The sequence below is a fragment of the Oreochromis niloticus genome, linkage group LG7 (assembly GCF_001858045.2).
Source record: "Oreochromis niloticus isolate F11D_XX linkage group LG7, O_niloticus_UMD_NMBU, whole genome shotgun sequence".
Classification (NCBI taxonomy): domain Eukaryota; kingdom Metazoa; phylum Chordata; class Actinopteri; order Cichliformes; family Cichlidae; genus Oreochromis; species Oreochromis niloticus.
The window spans coordinates 41,346,867-41,367,058 of record NC_031972.2 but is presented as its reverse complement, the minus strand read 5'-3'; the positions used below and the strand labels follow the sequence as shown (position 1 = coordinate 41,367,058).

Below are 20,192 nucleotides of genomic sequence, written 5' to 3'. Positions count from 1 at the left end.
TATTGGTAAATAACACATTTTTCTGTATTTTTCCCCAGGCCACTCCAGAGCATGTTTTGTTTTCTCTAGTAGTTTATAAGGCACTAGTAATAATCTTGTTCTTACAGGACTTTAGCTGATTGCATTCTTGGAAAAGAACATCTTTTTAGAGATAAGTGCATAGGAGAGATTAAACAGTCAAATCTGGTTCAAGCTCATTGGTAGATGTGCAATGGTACCACTGATACAGTAGCGTAATTTCATGTCCTTCTTATCTTAAATATTAAAATTTAGTTTGGTTTAAATGTTTCTTTTCCCAAACATTCAGATATTTTCACAGTTGAAGATATGACAAACTGAACACACTGAACTGTTTAAGGAAACTGAAATCACGTATCATGTTTACTAACTCCTGAAAACACACTAGTGTGTAAACAGACTGCACTTTTCTGCTTTGGTCAACTTGTCTCATTAATGCAAGTACTTTTTATCTAATATTCACACACATTCATACAATGATGGATGCATCGAAAAGCAAATTGGTTGGTATCTAGCTATTTGGCGTGCAGACTAGAGCAGCCAGGGATTGAACCACCAACCATCCAATTAGTAGATGACCTGTTTTTCTTCTTGAGCTACTACCACACCCTTGTCCTGTTATGATTCCATAACCATATCTTCATATTTTAACTGCAATTTAGCAGCATCACAAGCATCACAAAATGACTCAACGTTAACCCCTAAGCAACTTTCTAAAGTTGTAAAACTTTTGTCTTCATAAGCGAATTCATCTCCATGAGCCTGAGGAGAATCTAATGTTGTTGTTCCTCTTTACACATCTGAAGACCTGCAGTTATTCTAACAATGTTGGCTGGTGGGTTCAGAGCATGAAAGAGTCAGAGGGCAATAAATCTATGCAGACCAAAAACCAAAAGAGAAAATATGTGGTAAATCAGCTCAACAGGTGGAACATTGTGCTCGCAATAGTAACAATAGTAACAGGCTTTGTAAATTACAAATTATTGTGGCAATAAACATCTCGGTGTACCTTTCCAAAATAAAAGGCCTGGAGCAAAGCAGACATGGAATGTAGATTGGTGCATTTCCCAAAGCATCGCTGTTTGTTTTAGAAAAACTTCACAAATAACAAACCTTTTATATATATAAATATGAGTTTGGGGGCTGTAAGAAGAAAAGCCTTGCAGGCTGTGTAATAATCGCACTCAGTCACATGTCTATAAAAGGCTAGTTTATTCAGCCAGTATTTAACCCTGAGGACTTTTGGGACTCAATGGTTCATGACACAAGTCCAGTAAAGTGCACAGTGGCGTCTCTCATTACTAGAATGTTGAAATGCTCTAGGGAAGTGATTTTGGGCTTGTTGTGTCTCCTCTGCTCCACGCTGCGCTAACTTCCGTACGGGGCGGGGTGCCACTGAGTCCGGCGCACAGCGCACAGCGCACAGCGCACCGTCACCAGCCGCTCTCCCTGCACCGTCTCCCGGCCTGACTCGACAAAATGGGTTTAGAGAAGGAGAAATTGGACACCAGCATAATTATGGACGAAGATGAGTTCAACAGATCGATAGAGCCCATTCTATCGAACAAGGGGAAAGTGTATACAGCGTCACCCGACAGAGATCCAAACGATCTCAACCCACATCTGAAGGTAAAGTCTGTGCGATGTGTTGGGTGATTCTGTGAAATTGAAACTACAAAAGGTTGTCCAGATGAATTATTTGTATAGCCTATTGCACTATTATTGGATGCTTTTTGTAGTCGCGTTGACTGCAAGATTGTTAATCTGCAGTATGAATACCTGGAAGTCGCTGCCTGCGCATTAATATATCACATTGAAACACTTTCCTGCATCTGTCTACTGATTATATTTTTATTGCTTGCCCTATGACTTGTGTGACCTAACAGGTGGGTTTTGAAGATGTCATCGCGGAGCCCATTTCCACACACAGTTTTGACAGAGTGTGGATTGGAAGCCACGCTACCTTTGAGCTGGTCAAATTCGGGTTTTACCGCCTGTTGACTACTCTACTTGCTGTTCCTGTGGCTTTCATCCTCGGGATAGTCTTTGGAGTGCTCAGCTGTGTTCACATCTGGTAAGGAGTTGTTCTCAGGCAGCAAGGTGAACAGTATGTGAACACACAAATGATCCCACTATACCCAGTTAATGTTGAGAAGCAGTGAACTTACAGTAGATGAGTAGAATATTTGTATAGAATACATCTTAATTCATAAAGATTAACTAGTATGCAAAATATCAACATTTCCAAGAGTGTTACATTAATTATTACCTTCTTCTTCTGTTTACCTTGTTTAGATCATTGCATCAACATTATGAACTGCTGCGACTTTCCACTATATTTGTTCTGCTCTTTAGGCAAACATTGACACAGGTTATTTTTACAGTTAACATCATATCCAGTGTGGCATTGAAACATTATGTCAGCAATTTGTTCTCATACTTATATTTGGAAAATTATGTCACGCTTATGGCAGCTCTATATGTCTGCAGCACCCAGGTGCTGCTAGGTTTTTGGAATTAATAGCGCTCATGGGCTTCAACCAAAACCCAAAGAGTCTATTTGATGAAACAACATTTTATGTGGAGTAATGAACACCTTATGGAAAGTTGTGAGGAACATTGAGTTCCCCTAGTAGTGATGGAAAAAAATGTCCTATGTCCCATGTCAGTTAGAGGGTGCTCTAGCAGCATTTTGAGCCTGTTTTCAGAGCAGAGTGGGACATTCTTTAGATGTGCACGGAGCACTGTAGAGTCATTTTTTACATGGCCTTTCACCTAACTGAGCTCTCTTGGGGCTTATAAGCTTAAGAGAAAGTCAGGCACAGGTAGGCATCACCAGAACAGGGCAGTGTATCAGGAATGTTTGGGTGGGAGACCATACACAGGGGGTGTTATTCCAAGGGAGGAAATAGCTTCACAATACACTGAAACAAACTTTAAAATGCAGTATGATGACCATCTTGCATCTTTTTCTAGACAGGACCTATAAACTTTTTTAACAGATGAGACAATAACAAGAGTAACTGTTCTGGCAACACAAATACCGGACATTAGTTTAAAACAGAAATCTGTGATGAAACCTCCTTGTCTAGAAAAGTGACCCTCTGACCTTCTTCCTCCAGGGTGGTGATGCCTATGATCCAGAGCTTCATGATGCTGTTACCGTCTATCCAGATTGTGTGGAGGAGTCTGACGGACATTCTCGTAGCACCGCTTTTCCACAGTATGGGGAAGATCTTGTCCTCCATTCAAGTCAAGGCTACAGAAAACTGAAACTTCTGTCCCTAGGGAGAAAGAAATGTGCCGGGGGGACTGGAGTCAGTGACGAAAGAGTGACTGAAGCGAGTAGGATACATCAGCTCTAAGTGAAATATGAAATCCTGGTGGATGTTATTGCAAAGTAATAATCTGTAGATTCATTTTTTGAAAAATGTGGCCATGAGGGCTAAGTTTGTCAAACATATAATCTGATCTGCTTTTTCTCAGAACACATCAAATGAACCACATAGTTTGAAACAGCAAAGACACACCTGTGTTCAGTCTGAGTCAAACAAGGTTAAAACATTAGAAAATTAGAAATTTAAGATATGCTATCAACATATTTCACTAACCCCTTTTAGTGTATCAAGCAAAGATACGATACAAATAAAATGACTTGCAAATAAGCAAATCTGCACATGCAGTCATCTAATGAAAGCCTCATATCGTTGCAGACAGCTTGCGTGCACCAACCGAAATGGAGTTGTTTTGCTGATTGTGACCAAAAAATGTTTGTCATTCCGTTCCTTTGTGGGTGGCAGAGTTGTGAAAATTGTTGCTGTTCAACCTAACATATTGCTGACTTGCTAAGAGATGTAATATTTTTGCTTTTTTATCTATATATATTGTGTATATTATTAAGCATTCAGCTGGAAGTTTAATGTAATGAACCGAATAGTTTGCTCAAGAGCAGTTTAGTGGAATATTAAGTGCTATGAAGCAGCTTGTTGCACATTTACAGCCTTATTTTTGTATCAGCAATAATAATGGGCATTTGCTTACGTATGGAGCATACAGTTATTTAATTATGTTATATAAACAGGATTGTAGATCATTTTAGAGAGGCCTTTCTAATTTATTATTTATGGGACAACTAATTCTTGATTGACAGACACTGACATCAAAAGACTTTACTACAGTGTGATGAAGGAGTTCCATATTTCATTCAACTGAAGCCTTGGTTGAGCTGAGTGAGACTGTGGTACATGCATTTTAGATAAGCTGTGTTTACTGCAGCACAGCAGCTTAGTGAGCTGGGATTTGGAATACTTCTACAGCTGGAATTCATTTAAAAATGATATGATTTTTACTATTTTGCAGTGGTTTTGATAAATGTTTAATTTGAAATATAAGCTTGCACAGCTCCTACTTGCAATGATCTGCATAATCCAAAGTTTAAAATGTGTTATTGAGAGCATCAGTGCAGCAGTCAGGTCTGCGTGTCAGGTACATGCTTATATGTCTGTTTGCTTTTGTACTGTTTTCACTGTGCACTTCTGTCAAGTGCAAACCCACCTTAGACATTCATGGTCTAAAACCAAACTTTGATATAGTCCGCACATCCCTTCTCATTCCCAGAGTGTCAAAAGACATTATTTCTGTCAAAGCCACTGACAGAACTGACCAACAGATGTTCATTCCAGTAATGAGATGGTTGTTACATTTCCTCATCTTTGGAAATCTCTGACTACTTTTGTAACAACATACAGGGAAGCACAGTGGCTAGCACTGTTGCGTCGCTGCAAGAGATATGAATTTGCTGGCCAGCTGTGGCCTTTCTGTATGCAGTTTGCATGATCTCCTTGTGCCTGCGTGGGTTCTCTCCAGGTGCCCGACATCCTCCCACAGTCCAAAGACATGCATGTTGAGTTGCTTAGTCATTCTAGATTGGCTCTAGGTTTGAATAAGCCTGGATGACTGTGTGTCTCTGTGCTAGCTCTGGGGTGGACTGGTGATCTATAGGATGCACTCTGCCTCCCACTCTATGACAGCTGGGATAGACTCCAAAACCTTTCCACCCTGCAGTGGATGAGTGGATAGATTATCACACTGAAAATTCAAAATAGCTTTTAAGGTTTTGCATCAGCTCTCATAAAAATACCTGATTAGCATTCCAACTAAGGAAACACTAGGTCATTTGCTGCCATTTTGACTGATCTTCAGAGCTTTAGTTTATAATCTTACACTACCAAGCAGTGAGAGATGGGTATACATTTCCAGCTATACCTCCTGTTTGGTGCCTGGGGATGAGAATGTTCATTTTGTTGCTTGGTTAGTTGGTTTTACTGTTTGAAGTCTGAAAAACTTGACAGCAAGCTAAAAACGCCTGTATACCTCTCACATACTGTATTATCTCACTGTTGTGGCTCATGTTATAAACAGATGCTACATCCAGGTGACACTGACCAACATTTCCACATATTTGAGTTTCTGCAGTCCTTTGTAGTCTTGTGACAAATATCAGAATTTTTAAGTAGATGCTATAGTTTCATTAGAAGCTAGTCGCTAACGTTGTAGTCTCTTGTTGGAGATAGTAAAACGGGTTCATCCGAAATGGACACACAACAAAACTTAAACTTGTTCAGTGCAATTAAGTTTATAGCAGATGATAATTCAGATTTCTCAAGGAAGATGGATCAGTTGAAATAAAAGCTACATTGGCATGTACTGGTGGTTGCACTGCAGGCTAACCTGCTGAACCTTTAAATCAAAAATCTGAACGCTGTATGATGCAATGCTTTGTTTCAATGCATTTTGTTGGCTTTGTGTTCAGCTCTTGGATAACCTTTAGAGTAGAGTTGTACAACTGAAAGTGGAAGACAGTTGTGTGCAGCAGTAGCATTAAACCACCACGTTTCATCTGGGCTTTTTATTCTAGCGCAGGCTTTATATTCATTAAAGACAAAAAGGTTATAATACTGTAAGATATTCACTTGTCACTAAAGTAAAACTACTTTTAACAGTAATCATGCTACTTTTATGAGTTTGACTTTAATTTTTCTGGTTACTGTTTTACACAATATTGACACATTTTGGAATGAAACTCTTATTTTAACAATAAATATGTCCTTCATGACGAAAATAAAGGTCTTTTTTCCTTAAGGTAATTCTTCTGTGTGTGGTTTCTTCTTTCTGTCACAGAAGATGAGTGTGGCTGGGATGTGCAGGTGAGTGCCAAAATGGTCTCATAAATCACTTTGCTGAGATTTCATAACACACTTTCCTATACAAAGATGAGCTGTGCGTTGATGGAACATGACCTGAGGCGTTGGCTGTTAGACTTGCACGCCTGCATGGCATTAACATTCATAATGCTATGCAGAAGTTTTTTGTTTGTTTGTTTTTTTATGAAGAGTATTCTCTTATCCAGACATTCATGATGTTCCCCTTTGACCAAATGAAGAGACTCGAACACAGTTCTCTCTTAAACTCTGTCCATCTACAGCTGAGTTTTTAAATTAAATATTTTGAGGTGCAAGTTGATCTGTTGTGTCTGGCATTTCTCTTTTTGTCTGGTAAATTCCTTCAGCTAGCCAATCACAGCCCAGCCTGAAACAGAACGCTGTATTATTGTGTAATTACAAGGAAATAAAAGGAACGTGCACTGAAATTGTTTTCTGGTGTGTTTCAGCAACCAGTGCCTAAAACAAGCCAAAGAGGTTCTTCACTTTGACCTTTTGACCTCCAACTCTTGTTCTTGGTGGATTAAATCAACCCAGAACATAAGCAGCGTAAAGATAGATAAGCACTGATGCTCATATTCACAACTACAACCACTTATTGTATTCGTTTGGACTGTGGAAGGAAGCCAGAGCACCTAGAAGAAGATCCATAGGGACATGGAGTTGAACATGCATACTGCACACAGAAAAGCCCCATCTGGCTGTTGGATTTGAACCCAGGACCTTCGTGCTCTGAGGTAATGGTGCTAAGCACCACACCACTGTTGCTGCCCTATGCGTATGATGCAATGTAAAAATGTCATTTCATATATGTTTGAAAAAGCAATAATTAAAAAAATGATCCTGCATTGACCTGATGCCCTTATGGCTATTTTTATTCTCCTATCACAGTTAACCCCGTTCTGATACTCAAGAATTTCTATTACTATTGTTTCCATCAAATTTTGCGCAAATGCAAATTATAGTAAGTTTGCTTGTGATTTCTTAGCAATCGACACTAATGAGTAATGAACCCAGTTGCTGTTCCATATCCTCATGACTTTTACCTCTGGCTCTGGTACCTGATGAGTTGTTTGAGATTCTGTCCTCTCAGTGTTCTGAGTGGCAATTAAGTGTTTTTAATATTCTTCGTATCATCTGAAATTTGCCACAGTTCACAATGTTTTTTGCACCTCAGCTTACATAAACAAAGTCATGCTAGCGCATAATGTGCAATCTCATTTGCACAAATGTTTCTTGTAAATTTGCTAATATTTTCCGCAGTGTTAGTAGCAGTTTGTGTAAGCTTCTCTTCCAGGCTTCAGCAAAGTAACATCTTTGTTTGAAGCAGGTGCTCATTTGGTTATTTTGATCTCACTTCGGTGCCACACCCAGTGAACTCAAGGAGGCTAACCAGGTGTTTATTCATAGAATAGCTTTCTAAAAAAAAAAAGCCAAAAAAAAGCATTAGAGTAGTTCAGAATAAATGAAAGCAAGAGGAAAAAACTGAAGTCTACAAAACCTTCATTGGTGCACTCTTTTATCTTAACATTATGCGCCAAAAAAGCATTAGTGCTTCAAGTTTTTAAAGATAATTTTATTTGGTGTCTTGTGTGACTTTATACATCTGCACTTGACTATAGTTGTATTAAACTGGAACCAACACAGTCTTGTATCCCTACATGTTCAAATGTGTCCACTTGAACTCATTTCCACTTGAATTTATTTAAGAATTTTATACACCTGCTTATTGAAATTTTGAGTAAAACAATCAAATTGTCCCTGGTGAGTTTGGTCTAAGGTATTTATTCATTACCATACAGATTTGAGCATTTATGCATTACTTTTAGCCTTTTCAACAATTTAGACTTATGCTTATACTATTTAACTTCTAAATGCAGTTTAAACATTACTGAAATATTTTCTGCTTACAATATATATTTGTCATGGTTCTGGGTCTGTGACCCAGCTTTCTGAGTTTTGCCGTGTTTTGAGTTTTCTGTGAGCTCGTTTTGTTTTGGATTTTGAGATACAGTTTATGTTCTAGCTCTGCATCTAGTCCTTTCAGCATAATGTTTCCTTGTGCTTCTTAGTTTCCCTTTGTTTCCAGTCTGTGTTTCTCATAAGATTATGTCATCTTTTGTTATCATCTTTTGTGTTCCCTTTCTCCTCAGTCAGTCATGTCTCTGCATTTATCTCCTGCCGCTGTGTGAAGTTCACGTGTGTTGGTCTCAGTGTTTGTTGCTTCCTGTTTTATTCTGATAGTCACTCATCTCCTCTAGGTTGTGTTATTTTTGCTTCCCATTGTCTCCTTAGATTCCATTCAGCTGTGTTCCCTGGTGTTTCCTATCTCCATAATTACCTGGTGTGTATGTTGCCTGACTTTCCCTTTGTCTTCTGCCAAACTGTGTGTTTCTTCCTCCTGTGTCTCAAAGTTAGGTTTCTCTCTTTGTTCATTCTTCGTGTTACGATTCTTAGCAATAAAGCTGCTTTTGAGTTTTACATCTGGCTTTCTGAGTCCTGTGTTTGTGTCCAACCCTGCCTGCCACACAGCAATATTTTCTCCGCTATTATGTTCAACTAATAATTTTTCAGTAATGGTTAGGTCTTGTAATAATTCATCAATAGCTTTTGGCCTATAGTTTAATCATTCATCACTTTATCTGCTTCTACTGTGTGGAGATACTATTAGTTATTACTGTTATTAATAGAATTGTTTAATTACGAGAAAATATTCATCCAGTTTTCCCAATTACTCATCAGCTTTAATCATTTCTGCCTCCCTTGTTTATAAATAACTTTCAATGAATTAAAAATGGTTTTAATTTTTATTAATTTGTATTATTTTCTTTCTTACTCCTTAAGTTCATTCGTGTTGCTATCACAAACAAATGCTCACCATTTTTGTTTGTAATAGTTTATTTGCACTACAATCATCAATAAACAATTGAAATTAAGTTCCTGGAGATAGAGTAGATAAAGGCTGACTTGTTTGTCCCAATTCAACAAAAGTTTGGCTATGACAGCGTCAACTTCTGGGTTTTCTCATAAAGTCCTACAGTATAACTGATCCAGTGTCATAGCAAAGTATTGAAATTAAATTACAGAATAATTACAGAATAAAGATAGTAAATGAATAGCCCAGAGTTAATAAGAAATAAGGTGCTTCTCAAAATAAACAGCAAAGAGGAGTTCCTCTTCCGTTAACTGAGATAAGCTTTCACACTGAGGAAGGCAAGAGCTGACATCTCTGTGCATGTCGCTCTAAACCTAAAAGCAAATGAGAGCTTTGAAAAATGTGAAAACAACTTCATCATCGTGCCAACCCGTTTCTTTTATTGACACGCCAATCAGACGCACCTAAAATGTGTTTCTCTCGCAGTCCCTCTGGCTGAAAACAGCAGGGTGCCAGCTGGCGTCTCTCCACGATGAGCTGACACAAGAATGTAAACAGACCAGAGTGGCCAGCACGACTTCACAACCTGATGAAGCTGACACCTTGAAAAACTGGGTTCACTAACCAAAATATAAATGTGATCTTATGAAGCAGCTGATGACAGGCGTGATTTTAGATGTGCTGAAATAGCTGAACTATATATTTCTTTCTTCCCTCTATCCATTATAACCGCTTGGATTTTTTCCCCCGTAGGCTAAGGTATGGCAAGTGTCCACACCTTGCCAGGTTCAATTAACTCCCACGTTTCACTGAACAAAACACTTATTATACTCTGCTGTGATCCCTAAATAAGAAATTCCATGCCGGCTACAAACACCCTTTCAGTCTGAGATCACGTCAGTCTCTCCTCCAGCCGAGCAGGTTCCAGGGTGGCTCTCCTGTCTGCTCACTGGTGACTACCCAGCTGCGCTCTGCGGTATCCGAGGAAACACTGGAGGTTTCCCCGTACGCGCTTGTGCATTGAATTTTAGTCACGTCCAACAAAAAGGGCAGGAATAACTTCACTATACAGGACTCTGAGAGAAAAGACCCCGTCCTCCCAGTTTGCATCCACGCCTCCCTCTCTGCTTCCTATATTATCTTTTTTTTTGTCTGTTTCAACGTGCTAATCTCTCCAAACGTGAGGACAGCATGACAGGAGGACTGAAGGACGGCGAGACAGAAGAGGTACAGTATAGCTCTCAGCTATAGTTCTTTTAATTTTTGGTTGTTTGTTTGTAGCTGACATTTACTTTTCTTCCAGGAGCTGATTACCCCCCCTCAAAAAAAAAAAAAAAAAAAAAAAAAAAAAAAAAATGCGTTCACGAGGGAAAAATGAATGCGCTATGTTTCAGTCCTTATCTTGCGCTCTGGCACCCAGTCATGAGCACTTCTCCCACACAGGCTAAGAGAATGACAAGGTCGATGCAGTTTACATTAGAATGTGGGTGTGAGGATTTTACCTGCTAAGTCCTCTTTCAGCACAGTAACCGATTATTTACGCACAAACATTTAAAGTGTACATTTCAATGCGTTTAAAAAAGGAGGAAACAAATCCAGTTTTTACCGTAAAATTCTGAATTTCAGTCACAAATCTTCCCTGTCCTTTAATACCAACTGAGATCGTGTGGTGTGCGTAATAATATAAGGTGCTTGCCTCGTAGGATTGAGGAGGATCATAAGCGCTAAAGGGGTCTTTACGTATTTTTAAAGGATAAAAACACAAGTCCAGTAAGTTATTGCATACTTAATGTGAACATATTACAAATGACATTGCAAATATAACTGAATTCGTGATTTTTCTTTTACTTTCTAAATATATATTTTTGGTGTAGGAAGAGTATTAATTGGAAATTCTTTCATATTTAAAAATAACGCCTTTGCACCTTTCTTAAAAGTGTTTCATTGTCATGGGTAGACTACACGTTGAATCAACTGTATGTCATGTTAACATACTGGATTAGTGTCTGGGTGGTGAGGACCCCTTGCGGCTGGATGAAGGGGTGTGGTACTTTACTTTCTATTCACTTAAACCCATCCCTGTTTGTGGGGAAGCCTGGTAACTTGCAGCTCCAGTCGCTCTCTCTCTCAGCGCGCTACACACTATTCCTTCTCCTCTTCACCCTCTTCTCCTTCTGTCTCCCCCGGATCCTTGCAGGAGTTTCTGCATTCGCCGTTTATCCGAAAACAAGGGAACATATATAAACCCAACAACAAAGACATGGACAACGACAGTCTCAACGAGAAAACGATGGAGGATGTCCACACCAAAGAGATCGACCTGGTCAACCGGGATCCCAAACACATAAACGACGACGTTGTTAAGGTGAGTTAAACCTCAAAATTGGTAACTTGTGAGATTCATGTTTTTTCGTCCATGGCAACCGAAACCACCTGTTGCCGAGTTTACACAGGGCTTAGCTGTATGACAGGCGCTGTAAACTGAAATAATCTCTGATAAACGATGTCCATTTTATTTCTATGAGCTGTCAAACAGGTTATCTGCGCGTCGGACACGCATGCAGTTCTTTTGCGCACCTTTGCTATGCTCCGTGCAAGTGTTACCACTCAGTGTCTTCCCCTATTAGGAAGAAGCTTTGCAAACGTATTAAAGATCATTGAGCGGCGGCGATACAATGGCATGCAGTGCCCTTCTGCACATTTGTTTGTGGAGTGGGTTTGAAACGTGAACGTCCCAACTTCGCTCCAACAGAGGAAACATAACCAATTTCCTGTTGTTGGAACACACATTTCCCACAGTCCTCCCTGCACACGCCTGTCTAATGGGAAAGTAGAATTCTGTACATAACAGAGAAGCCTGGTCGGATAAATACTCAGTATTTATTTTTGTTAAAAGGATTTAGCACAGGGAGAGATGTTATAGCGGCAAAGGAGTGGTGCGCTGCAAGCCACCTGACTCATCTGTGTGGGAGAGAGGAGCTGCAGCCGTGTGCGCCCGGCGGTGCTCCTCTCCAGCTGGTGCATCTGGTTACATCAGAGTGGGGTCAAGCAGCTCCCTGCGTGTTCAGGAAGGGTCAGATCTTTGAAATGCCTGAACTCTGCTTTGTTAAAACAGGGAAACACCCAAGTGGGCGATTAGTCTGAGGGGATCCCTCACCACTCCTTATCCTCCCTTCTTTCCTCCCATTCTGCCACTGCCCCCTCCGTTTCCTCCCCGCATGCCTGTAGTTGCGTCAGAGAAGTGAGTCCATTTGTTTCTTTTTCTTGGCGAATACAAGGTTTTCAGTAGAAATGAGTGCCCATCGCTGCTGAATTAACTAATCAGACCATAACTACTGAACATAACCTTTCTCTTTAAAAAAATACATACATGTGGTAAAGTTTCATCCCCTGCCAAATTGACTGATGAAAACATACTGACAGAGCATTTTGATTAAAACAACTATAATGCACATATACAAGGAATGCATTAAAAATGTTGTGCTCATTTAATTTTCTGTTATTACATGACACTCATTTCACATACAACCTGCCCAAAAAAGTACATTTTGTCTTCCATTTCTCGTTAAATATTTGAAAACACTTCGTTTTTATGGAATTTATCACTGTCTGAGAGGCATGTGTGTCACTGCCAGTTTGTGCATTTTTCCCATATGACGCACAAGTCTACATAAAATGTGCTATGAACATGATGAATTTCCATTTTTGTACGAGAAAGGAAGCTTTTTCAAAATATTTGTTGCTGGGTTTGGAAAGAAAAAGTCTCTTATTCTCTAGTTTTTCTGGTTGCTGCTTCTATCCCAACGTCTTCCACCACTCTCTGGCTGCTCTCTCCCTGCTCTCCTCCATTGTGACAGTGAGTCAGACTCTCCTTCCAGTCTCAGAATAGAATGCAGCTTCACGATTGTCCCACCCCTCGCTAATCAAGCCAACAGACTGCTGCTGAAATGACCTGACAACACATGTGCGTACACTGTAAAAATGAACATGCTATAGGCAGCATTTAACGTGAGAAGCCTGAAACCTTCAGCTTTTAACAAGCGGTAGTAAACATCTATTTACAGTTTCTTTTGCATTTTAGTTGCTTTATATTGCCCAGGAAAAAACTCTTTGATTTAATTTGTTAATTGAATTAACATCTACAGAAAAATGAAAAAACTAAAACAAAATCAAACCACGAAACCATGTGAAATTAGCTGCACCTCAATCAGTGGTAACTTTAAATTGCTACTTACATATTCATGGATTAATAATGCTAAAAGATAACAAAACAATAACAAAGTAACACTAGTAGTAATACTTGGTAGTTTTACCTTTTTACCTTGTCTTCTTGCGACTTAGAGACAGTATCAGAATCCTTCTTTGTAATAGATTATACAATAAAAAAACTTTTATATTGAGTTAATAAATCCCAACAGAGAAGCCTCTGGGTATACTTTATAATGAGAGGCCCTTAGGTACTCATCGCCTCCCTCTGGATTTTGAGAGTAAACACTGATAAGTTTGTACAGTGTGCTGTATACAGCAGCTCTGAGGTGCTTTGAGGTCAGTGAAACAGCTCAGCCAAGTGGAAGCGTGCATTCAGTATGCCCCGATGAAACACACAAGCAGGGAATCCCTTCCAGCGACGCTCGCTCTGCAATCCACCATGACCACACGCAACCCTCAATTGCAGGACTGCCATATAAATCTGTAAAGCACGCATTCAAACACACTGCTTAGATAGCACACAAACACAAACACACAAACACTGCATTCTTATAATCAAAGGTGCACTCGTGTTGCTGCTGCAGCTGGCCTCAATCACCTGGCCACATCAAACAAGTTCCATTACTGCCATGCGTTTGGAGTTTCTCCTGCAATGATTTTTTTTTTCCATCTGGAGGAGTTGCGGGATTTTATATGCGAGAGAGGAGGAGCTTAGGCCCAGCAGCGAGAAGACTGAAAATGCCCCCACTGGAGAAAGGTTTTTCGAGGGAGTTGTGAAAAGTTTGAACTCTGGCAGCAGATCTGAAGTCTCTATGGTAAAACTGAAAGGAATGAAACACTCCCACTAGGACTGCAAAGTCTATTTTTGGTCCACTCTTAGTGGTATTTTTACTTATCGGCCTCATTCTGGGATTTTTAGTTGATTACAGATGCCTCTGGGTATGGGACCTTGTTGTATGTAAAGCTCACATGGTCTGCTTTGATAATGTCTGTGCTTTTTATTAGCCTACGCACTCTGGTGTGGGCTGAGGCATCAGGCGCTATTAAAACCTTTTCAAACTCAGTGTAGATTTGTTTCCGTGCAAATGGCATGCAAGTCTAACAAAGAGTGCAGAGCTATGACAAAAAATACATGCAAAAGATTCAGTTTTATTTTTATTCACGTGGCACCAAATAATAACAATAATCATTCCAAGGCACTTTTATTTTGTGATATAAGGTTGTGTTTTGATCCAAGACAAGTCCTGTGTAAATCGTTGTGATCTGCCACCTGAAATCAAACACACTGACCACTAAAACCCTCCAAATAGTTCTGTAGAGCACCACACTCTGACTTCTTCTCCTGGAGCCCACTTTGTCTATTCAAGCGTAGTCGACAGCCTTAAGATAGAGCTCCAGAAATAGAACATGACCTTATTTACTCAATAATACAGTTGCCTTGCTGACTGGTCACACGCTGGCCTCGAGACTCTATTGTTTCATATCAAACTTCTCAATGGAGGTCCCCTTTTTGATTTAGCACAAAAGTGTTATTTTCTTAATGTGACTCGCTTATATGCTTATTGAACTAATATCCTTCATTCAGGAACTGCTAATCCCTAATCCTATTTTAAAGATGTAAATAATTAGCTTAAACTGCCTAACATAACTGGATAACAGATGTTTTTTATAAGGGATGCCCATATCACTTTTGGACAGTCGGAATTCAAACAGCATTCTTGCCAAAATCCCACTTAACACTTGAGTGGCTTACAAAGGAAGCCTCTCCTGAATTACAGCAAAGGTAGTAATAATAACTTTCCTCATAATTGTAAATGACTAACAATACTTAAAAAAAAAAGAAAAAGAAAAAAACCCAGGAAAAACACCAAAGAGCACCATTTTATGTCAGGAACTCCCCACCACCCTGCTGTGGTTGTTTGTGCCTCTCTGCAGAAGGCTCTCATTTAGTCTCAAAGTTCTGGAAACTGGCGCCGAGTTGGCCCACTTTAAAATTTGTAGCTGTGGAAAAATTAAATGGACGGCGGGCTGGTTTTGTGGCTGCAGTCAGTTTTATATTATAAGGCTGTAGTGAGCTTCGCCAGTTGGTGTTGTGAGAGACGCTTTGTGCTGCTTTCAGGGTAAAAGAATTGGACTTACAACCTGATGTTTCAAGGCAAGAAAAAAAGGCTGGCCTGGGTGTGAGGGGCGCTTTTGGTAGGACTATAAAAAATATTACATTCACCCCAACATAAAGAATAACAGCATGGCATTAAGTCCTAAGACACTCACTGTTATGAACTTCAGTGACTGGCATGTGATTTGGAGCTGTGCACTATATTACAGATTTCTGCTGTATGGATGCTGTTGCAAAATTAGAATCTTCAATCCAGTTTATTTATTCCTGATTTTATATAAAAGTTGCACTCTGGTAGCTGTTATCATATTATTTGTAATACAAAATATTACGTAATATTAAACCAGTTGGAACATTCTCACTATATTGGCAAATCTTAGCTAATTACTGGCAGTCTGCAAATTCACATTACATGTAACATAATAATGGCAAGAAAAGGAAAGATTAAAAGCAAAGGGAAAATATTAAAAAGATTTTTGCGGATAAATACTTTCAAGTTGACTGGTGGGAAGGGCTTAATAAATAGAAGGAGCTGCAGGAGAGCTATTTTCAGATCTAAATTTCTATTTTTATGCAACTTTAAACAGGAGACAATTATTTATCTTATACGAGTATAGCTCTCTAACTTTCTATATGATTTTTTTTTTTATCTAAAAAAAAACCTAGAAGGTTATATAGCTTATCAGATCTGGATTAAGGGTCGTTACACATATTATTGCTATTATCAAATATCCCTATGCAGAAAAATCTGTATCACTTTTTAGTAAGATCTAAACGTGGTCAAGGTCAGACAGTTTGTGTAAGCAGGAGTCACATCTTCCAGATGGTGCATCTCCGAGGAATGAAGCACTCCACTTTTCCATTTCATTGTTAGTGTAACACTAGATATTATCTGCTTGACTTATTGGTATTGCAGCTATTAGCCCTCAGTAGCCCGACTGCTTTGACATGACACAGTCTCCAAGTAACTGTAAAATAAATATTGATTTGGGGCTCAGAGGCCTAGGAAGAGGCTGACCGGGAGAGGAAGGTAGGTTGAATAAGCACTGAGATGCCACTTTTCCCTCCATTCTTTAAACACCAGCAATCAGCCTGTGCACACTTGCATTGAGTTTCCTATTAAAAAGAAACCTAACAGGAGATGGAGGATGTAGCAGAAGCCCAACAGCCCAACAGTTCATCTGCCAGTAAAACATTTCCTATTTTTTCTGTGTGTCTGGTCATTTCCAATGTAGGAGTCACGGGAGAAAAAAAGCCCTTGGGCTGATTTTCAGAAATTGAAGCTGATAGCAGAGATAGCATTTGTGCAGTCAGTGTATTGGGTGGGGCAGATGCTGGATTGTGTACCAGTCGCTGCTAGGAGAAGTATAAATCTTGTCAAGAATCCCACCCTCCAACTCTGCGAAGCTGACATATTAACAGGGAGTGAAGTTGATTTGTGTGGAAATAATGAGCTCGGATTTGACAGCGATAAAGTTTCCATAGTGGTTTCATTTGCGCCATATCAGAACTCTTGTGAAACTCTGTTGGCAGGGGATGAAGGTATTTAACAAGTCAGAGTGTTGAGTTTCAGCTGAATGTGGTGCTGATATGTTTTTCTGTGTCTTAAAATTCCATTTTTCACACAGGGATAGTTCACCGAAAGCTCTGTATTCTCATTCAGTTGTATGAAGTCAATTCTGGTTGCTCCCAGAATCCAACGATGAGCTTGTTTGCTTAACTGCTGAGTCTAAAATGGCCACAGGGATGGATGTGTGATTGTCTCTTTATTAATTCTTTGATGGACTGTACCCTCTCACCTGGGATTGGCTTAATTGTATCCACTCATTTTAAATGCAAAGTGCTTAACAGCAATTTCTAACTCGTCCACTTTCATCTTCCTTAGGTTGAATTTGAAGATGTGATCGCAGAACCCGCAGGGACCTACAGCTTCGACGGCGTGTGGAAAGCCAGCTTCACAACCTTCACCGTCACCAAGTACTGGTGCTACCGGCTGCTGACGGCACTGGTGGGCATCCCCTTGGCGCTGATCTGGGGAATTTTCTTCGCCATCCTGTCCTTCCTGCACATCTGGGCCGTGGTGCCGTGCGTCAAGAGCTACCTGATCGAGATCCACTGCGTCAGCCGCGTCTTCTCTATCTGCGTGCACACCTTCTGCGACCCGTTCTTCGAGGCCATGGGCAAGTGCCTGAGCAGCATCCGAGTCAGGATGACCAAGGAGGTGTAGCATCCCAAATCAGGAGGAGGATTCAAAAGAGGGCCAGAAGAATGGGGCGGGGCAGCACAATGGAGATGGGAGGGGAAGTCAGAACAACAACCAAAAAAAAAGAAGACGAAGAAAATAAATGGAAAATGTGTTGAGACTTTTCCAGAGTGGGGTGGGGGCTGGGTGGTTGTTTAGAGGTAAAGGGGTGCAGTGACATGGCACTTAACCCCACCTTTTTCTAACAGCTGGGTTTTTTTCTGTCTACTCTAGTATTTTTTTTATTTCTCACTGTTAAATTTGTCAAGCAGGCAGCCAAGCTCCATATCTTGTTATTAATTTTGCTACATCATGTAAATTCCTTCCATTCTTACTGTTTTTAGAGAGCCTTTCAAACGGATTGATCCGTGTGAAGAGGGGACGTCGGCATCTGCTGTCACCTCTCACACTCGTGTTTGTTTTTTGGAGCTGTAGGGCAGAGTAGGGGGGGATGCTGGGGTTGCATAGGTTCAAACAGGGAGAACGAGTGAGCGCTGCCAAATTCTGTCTGACTCAGCAAAAAAGAACAACCACACGGAGCCAGCAGCACAGAAGCACCCCTCCCTCTGCCCAACATGCCCTCCAACCCACTAAAGTGACCTCCCACCCCTCCCCTCTTTGCCCTGCTTTCCAGCAGTCTGACACACTGAACCTGCCCTCGTTTCTGCATGTACCTGCATCGCCATGCCAGCAGCTCACCGTCCACCGCGCCCGTGACACAGCCTGACTGAAGCTATCTGCATCTTCGCTCACTCGCTCTCTACACCAGCTTTTTGCTTCGCCTGTGCCTTAAATGAATATTCTCAAGTCTGACAGAGAATGTCTGAATCTTACAGAACCTGATTTTATTTTTTACTCTTTTGTTAGTTTTTTTTTGTAAGACAAATTTAGGCTTTTTATTTTTCATTCAGGCTCCACGCTTTATCATCATAGCTCCATAGTGAATGAGTGTTTTTTCCTCGACACTATGAAAATGAAGAACTTGAGGAGGCTTGATTACAGTGCCATTGTTTTGATATCCTGTATGTACTGTATGGGTGTTTATTCGTAAGACAAGACTTCCAAAATGATTCCAGTGCACTAATCTATAGAAAAGTATTGATAGTGAACAGCACTAATGAAAGTTTCTATGTTCCTCCATTTCCTAATACAGTAGAGTGCAAGCAGTTAATTTTGCACACTGGAGATTAACGCTGTGCAGTTAGGAGCTCGTGTGGAGATGTTCACATATTGTGGTACTTAGGTTAATGCATTGGAATAAAGACAATGTGTGGTGAAATGTGCCCACTTCCCATTTTGGTTTGCTTTTTTTTTGGTTTTTTTGTCTACAGTTTTGTTATGTGGCCTTGCTTCTTGACTGTGGACACGATGCTAAATAGCATTAAAATGACACCTCCCACCCCAGGATAGGTGAATTTGTGGATGGGTGAGAATGGGGTGGAGAGAGGGTTGTGTTTAACTGAGAAAGCTCGCTTTGACTGTATCACCTTTAGTCTACCTGCTGTTTCTTCACAGGGATGATAATATCAAATCGAGATGTTTTTTTTAAGCTCTGAAGGTGATATTTTTGTATAAGAAATGATTTTTTTCTTCCTTGCTTTTACTGTACCATATCACGCTGTGCACATTAAAATTTAATATAATCCGTTGTGCATTTGTTTATGTTTTATTACCTACAGTTTTATTACAAGCATGGATAAAGTGATCACTAGCATGTGCTTCCCCATGAAAGTCAAACCTAACAGTGGGCTGCTTGTTCTTTTATACTTGTGATATTGAGTCATAGCAAATCTAATTGTGTAATGATTCACAGTAGATACTCGGTGACTGGTTTCATTGATGTGCAGTGCAGAAACCAGCCAGTGGGGATTACTTTTGTGGAAAAAAATACATACAGTAAGAATGAAGCTGGAGCGAGAGCTGAACAGAAAAATCATTTCCAGCAGCAATGCCCTGCAAACCCTCTCTAGTATTTATTTGTATCTCCCTCTCTGTAAATAAGGTCTAATGCCTCCAGTGTTGCCCATAGGCTGTTTTTCTCCAAGAGCCTGGCACACCGTTTCCATGGTTACTTGGAAAACAAATAAAGTGTTGAGCAAAGCTCGTGAGACTGGAGTCCACTCTCTTAAATGTATTCAAGTTAATTTACAGTAAGCAAGCACATAATTATGCTGCCCGAGGCAGGCTGGATTCACACTTTAAACAGTATTGTTCAGCAGTTACATCTGAGGAATGAAGTCATGTTAACTTAACAGTGGCTCATTGTTTTAATATGGTTCAAGTCACTACTTCTAGCACATCTTAGAACACAGGCACAGGGATTCAGCCACAACACTGGAGAAATAAGCCTCAGAGATGCTGGATGGAGTTAAGGTCAGGGGTTTTCATCTTTCACTCTGTCAGGTTTTTCCACACCAAACTTGGAAGCCGTTTCTTTTTAGGCCTTTTTTTTTGGGCACAGGGCCACTGTCCTACTGAAACAAACCTAAGACCTAAGCTAAATCATGTTCC

The 20,192-nt window shown here is 40.1% G+C and overlaps 2 protein-coding genes across 2 annotated transcripts; both read left to right on the top strand.

Annotated features, from left to right (window-relative positions):
* Positions 1-814: 814 nt before the first annotated feature.
* cav2 (caveolin 2) lies at positions 815-5,806 on the top strand. The gene is made up of 3 exons (XM_003449165.5): positions 815-1,647; positions 1,905-2,092; positions 3,141-5,806. The coding sequence occupies exons 1-3, from the start codon at positions 1,498-1,500 to the stop codon at positions 3,289-3,291; spliced, it is 489 nt and encodes a 162-aa protein (XP_003449213.1). The 5' UTR covers positions 815-1,497; the 3' UTR covers positions 3,292-5,806.
* Positions 5,807-10,015: 4,209 nt separating this feature from the next.
* Positions 10,016-19,331, top strand: cav1 (caveolin 1). Its single transcript, XM_003449166.5, has 3 exons — positions 10,016-10,341; positions 11,312-11,479; positions 17,325-19,331. Exons 1-3 carry the CDS (start codon positions 10,306-10,308, stop codon positions 17,664-17,666), a joined length of 546 nt encoding a protein of 181 aa, XP_003449214.1. The 5' UTR covers positions 10,016-10,305; the 3' UTR covers positions 17,667-19,331.
* The last annotated feature ends 861 nt before the right edge of the window (positions 19,332-20,192 follow it).